The sequence below is a fragment of the Triticum dicoccoides genome, chromosome 3B (genome assembly GCF_002162155.2).
Source record: "Triticum dicoccoides isolate Atlit2015 ecotype Zavitan chromosome 3B, WEW_v2.0, whole genome shotgun sequence".
Lineage (NCBI taxonomy): Eukaryota > Viridiplantae > Streptophyta > Magnoliopsida > Poales > Poaceae > Triticum > Triticum dicoccoides.
Genome location: NC_041385.1, coordinates 807,541,168 through 807,546,126, shown reverse-complemented (window position 1 = coordinate 807,546,126; position 4,959 = coordinate 807,541,168). Strand labels below are relative to the sequence as shown.

The following is a 4,959-nucleotide window of genomic DNA, read 5'->3' as shown; positions in this document are numbered from 1 at the left end:
GAAGCAGGATATATTTCCATTTCTTCAGTTTGTAATAATTTATGGAAAGTTCCATCCAGTAATTAGAATGATTATTTCTTGACCGTTGTTCTCTGGAGCTCATTATTTTAGACTTTTTCTCTTAGATTTTTGACTAATCTGTCTGCTCTGGTCCTCCAGTTTCTTATTTGCAGGTGATGATCTTGCTGCAACTTGCTTGCTGCCTTGGTTTACAGGTTGGTGATTCTTCTATCCCTTGATCTTCTTCTATCCATGTGTCTCGTCTGTGCTTACATTTAAGTTGGATGCGTTTTCCAGTGAGCTAGCTGCTGCAGCCGTTTTGTTTCTTTAGAGGACACAGATGACAGAAACGCCACCATGGAATCAGGTTGTTACCTTTTTTCTGTCTTGTCTTCGTGGATCCATGCAATTGTTTCTACTCCCTCCGTTTCAAAATATAAGTGTTTTTAGAGATTCCACTACAAACTACATACGGATGTATGTAGACATATTTTAGAGTGTAGATTCACTCATTTTGCTTCGTATGTATTCCATAGTGAAATCTCTAAAAAGACTTAATTATATTTAGGAACGGAGGGAGTACATCGTTTTACCACTTACATGTGTATATATGCTTCTTTCTAACAATGGTAGTTTGGACGCATATGCCCAGGCAACTCTCTGGATCATTTTTCATATATATTTCTTCTTTTGAAGATACATGGTTATTTGTATTTCAGCATTAAATTTTGTCACTCTGTTATTTATTTCACTCTGCCAGATCAAATAGGTTTTATAACTCCTATAAACATTACATTTGTCTATTCCTATAAAAATTACATTTGTTTATTCGTCCAGGCAACCAATAACCGGAGCACAGCTGTCAACTTATTTTATTCATTGGCCAGACTACGAAGCATGGAAAGAACAGCCAGAAGAAAATGTAAGTTGTTCTATAAAGTACTACAGGGGTGTGCTTTTGTCGTTTGCTTATTAAGTTCTTCCACTATGGTTTCATCACATGATTGTGTTTCCCTCTTATTTTTCACTGGAAGGTACTATAACAAAGATGACTGTACTTGTATTTGGTCTTCACTGAGTTAGTACATGATAAATGCGCGCATTGAGTTCCTTTCAAAATCAAGAAAATAAAAGCTTTGGGTTCAGAGAAAATTCAACACTGCTTTATTTTGATTTTTCTGATTTCTAATGTTCGAATCAAGGATGTTAAGATTTCCTTGTTTCGTTATTCATGGAAAATAGAGCAACTTTGTGCTTATTTGTTTGCCTTATTGGAAACCTTTTAAAAATATTATATTAATTGGTTGGTGAGCTGATCTATCTATGATTGGTACCTCGATTGATAGTGTGAAACAGCGGAGAACGTCGTACCTCTCTCGAGGCGACGGTTGCGTGTTAATATAGGCAGGGGCATATCCCTGATAAAAGCATACAAGTTGTTGAGATTACATCTTGAGGTACAAGAAAAGTAGAGATAAGATAAACATGAAGAGATTACAACCAAATAACTCAACTAACCTAGACCGGGCCTATCTCAACTAAACCGGTGCATGTATGCCCCTTGAGCCTGAATATTACACGGTTTAATACCCTCCCATAATCACAACTTGGTCAAGTTGAGATTATGCTTAAACTCTTCAAAACCTTTGGTAGGCAATGCTTTAATGAAGCCATCTGCAACTTGATCTTGAGATCGAATAAATCGAATATCCAGCTTCTTTTCTGCAACTCTTTCTCTGACAAAATGAAAGTCTATTTCTATGTGTTTTGTTCTTGCATGAAATATTGGGTTAGCAGAAAGATAGGTGGCACCCAGATTGTCACACCATAAACATGGGGCTTGCTTACTGTGTATCCCGAGCTCTTTCAGTAATGACTGAACCCAAATGATTTCTGCAGTAGCATTTGCTAGTGCCATGTATTCTGCTTCTGTGCTGGATCTAGACACAGTAGCTTGTTTCTTAGCACACCAGGAAATTAAATTTGGACCAAAGAACACTGCAAAACCTCCTGTTGAGCGTCTATCATCAAGACAACACTACTGGAAACTGGGAATTTGCCATCAGCCAGCTCTTTGCCATCTGCCAGCTGATGGCAAAGAACGTCTTTGCCATATGCTTATAAAAAACAGATGGCAAAGAACTGACAGACGGCAAAGACATGGTTGCCATCAGCCAATTCTTTGCCATCTGCTAGTGGATGGCAAATAATCTTTGCCATCTGCCAGCAGATGGCAAAGAGGTTGGCAAATCCTGTGGCCGTCGAGAGTGTAACGACGTACCAGCCCCACCTCTTTGCCATCTGACAGCAGACGGCAAAGATTCTTTGCCATCTGCTGGCAGATGGCAAAGAGATGGGGTTATTTTTTTAAACCATAAATTTTCTGAACCAATCAGGGCTCTTCCCACGGATCACCCCCTTAGCCGATCTGAACCGTCCGTTCTAGCCGATCTGAACCGTCCACCTCTCTGCAGCCCAATCCAAACCCTAAGCAGCCCGCGCCCGCCTCTCTCTCCTCCTCTCTGCCGCCTCTCCCCGATCCAGATCCAACCCAAGCGCCCGTCCTTCGCCGCCGCAGCCACGACGTCATGGCCTGCTCCTCGTGGTGGCCGCGCCGGTGCTCTGCGTCTGTCGTCGGCCGGCGCGCCCACTGCGTCCGTGCTCCTCCGCCCCGACGCCGACTATCTCAACCCTCTCTCCAACCCTAACCCTCTCCCTCCCTCAGATCTCAATACGCCGTCGCCCCTATCCCTACCCCCGCGTAGCCCAACCCAATCCGCCGCCGTCCTCTACCCAGACCCCTCCCCGCTTCGGCGAGCCCGCCATGAACCGTGTGCGGGCGGCAGCGCAGCGGGAGCAGCACGGGCTTCACCTCCCCGGGCCGTGTCTCCCCTCCTCCTCCACCTCCTTCGCGGCCTCCCTCCCGGGCACCGCCCAACAGCAGTCTCGACAGGGACGACCTGGACCCGGACCCGGTCGCGGCTACCACGGAGGACCTCGCAACGGTCGACCTCTCCGAAGACCCGGATGCCACCGCCACCGCCAAGTCCGGCTCCAGCAAGCCCCGTCAGGCAGCCAGAGGCGGCGGCTGCGACGTGGCCCCGTCGTCAACGTCAACCCACAAACTACAACGTCGCCGTCAACGTCTTCAACAGCCTCGACGAGCCGCTCCTCATCACCTGGTATGCTCACTCCCCACTCCCCACACTGCTCTCATATGCAGGCTGAGTCATTACAGTCATGGGTTCAGTGTGAGTGATGGCAAGCAAGTGTTGGTCTGAACATTTTTCAGTTTTGGCTCACATATGCAGGGACGGCATCCAGCAGTGGAAGAACTGCTGGCAGGATGGCATGCTGGGCTCCAACTGTGGCGTCGGATGCTGGCAGGTCACGGGGTTAGAGCAAAGGAACCTGATGCGGTGTTCTAAACTCAGGTGGTCATGGTCATTGACCAGGTGTTGAAGGGCTTGGTGGCAATTCTCACGGAGTAAGAATATGCGTGCAAGCGCTCATTTCTCATATGCCTGCCCACTCCTCCCTTTCATGAAGCTTTCTTTTATTTCTCCAAAATTTCTCTGAATTTGCAATGTGTAGCTCTGACAAAGAAATAAGAGGAATAAGTTCTGGCAAGGTTTTGGTGAAGAGCATTATTTCCCTAGCTTGTGAAAATTTTGGTCCTCTGACATTGATTTCATGATTTGTGGTTACTGGTAAATATATGACGTTGGTAATTGATCTCTTTGTGATTGTTTGTGCGTCTGGTATGCTATTTCAGTTTAGATTCTTCACCATCATTAAAGTTCCATGGATTCAGCCTTAGTTTCTTCAAACCAACCTTGCAATCTCCATGTTTCTTTTGAAAATTGAATCACATTACCATTTCTTCTTCTGAAAATTTTATACTCAAGATTACAAATTTGGCAGGTAACAGTTCAACTCTAACTATATGTGTACCATACCTACTGACTAATAGCAGTGTCTAATTCTTCCCAAGCAGTGGCTGTCAATGTAGACTTGACATGCGTGGTTTTACTTCGCGAAGCCATTTTCTGAATTTTTGGAAGTTGGTTGCACACCATGAACTTCAGTTTTGTTATATTTTGGCAGCTAATCCCTTCAGCTATATGAATCCCTCAAGAAAAGTCCACGTAGCCATAGACTCACAACTCATAATCATTCATATGCGTTCTACATATTAGTTAGCGTTTCCTCTTTTTGTATTTGGCAGACTGCCAGTATGTATGTACATTTTGTATGTGTTGACCATGGATAGTTAGATACCAAGGGTGTGTTTGGATGTGAGGCAAGGGGCAGCTCTAGCTTAGCTATGCAAGGTTAACATTGAAAATCACATGTTTATTAAAACTTAAAAGCCTAGGTGGGAGACTGTGATTTAAATTTCTTTTCCTAGGTGATGTGATGATGCCATATCTATTTATTTAACATATGGAGCTCCTACACTCATGCTATTAGCTAAGAAAAATTTACCATATATGCTGCTACTTCAATCAGTTAAAACGTTATTTTTTCCATTCATATATCAACACGTTTTGGGGGAGTGAAAACCATTGATAGTTTGGCTTTTTTTTACTACATTGCGGAAGTGTTTCCATTGGGGCGTTCAGTTTAACATATGAACTTGGTTGACCTTTCCATCTCATAAGGAAAGCTTGCATATATGCATTTGCACGGTAGGTTTAGTATTTAAAATATGTGGATCAATTCACAGTCCAGGTTAAGATGTCCATGCATATGATCATTTAGTACACATGCATGCAATTATTATTTGTTGTTAATTATATTTTGTAGTATCATTTAAATACGCTTCATCTTAAACCAATATGTTATTTCTTAGTGAACAAACAGAGAAATATTTATGGATTCAGAATCTGGGGTGGCCTGCAATAAGGAAAACATATACACTGTTAGTATTATTAGTTGTTTCCATGTATTTGGTAC

General features: G+C 43.3%; 1 protein-coding gene across 1 annotated transcript; it reads left to right on the top strand.

The window, feature by feature from the left end:
- The first annotated feature begins 2,230 nt into the window (after nucleotides 1-2,230).
- LOC119280112 (proline-rich protein 36-like) lies at nucleotides 2,231-3,970 on the top strand. Its single transcript, XM_037561084.1, has 3 exons — nucleotides 2,231-2,277; nucleotides 2,397-3,182; nucleotides 3,312-3,970. The coding sequence occupies exons 1-3, from the start codon at nucleotides 2,231-2,233 to the stop codon at nucleotides 3,460-3,462; spliced, it is 984 nt and encodes a 327-aa protein (XP_037416981.1). The 3' UTR covers nucleotides 3,463-3,970.
- Nucleotides 3,971-4,959: the final 989 nt, after the last annotated feature.

Coding starts and splice junctions, on each gene's coding strand:
- LOC119280112 (XM_037561084.1), top strand. CDS start 2,231: ATGGCAAAGAGGTTGGCAAATCCTGTGGCCGTCGAGAGTGTAACGAC. Junction 2,278..2,396: donor GCCGTCGAGAGTGTAACGAC/GTACCAGCCCCA, acceptor TGAACCAATCAG/GGCTCTTCCCACGGATCACC. Junction 3,183..3,311: donor GAGCCGCTCCTCATCACCTG/GTATGCTCACTC, acceptor TCACATATGCAG/GGACGGCATCCAGCAGTGGA.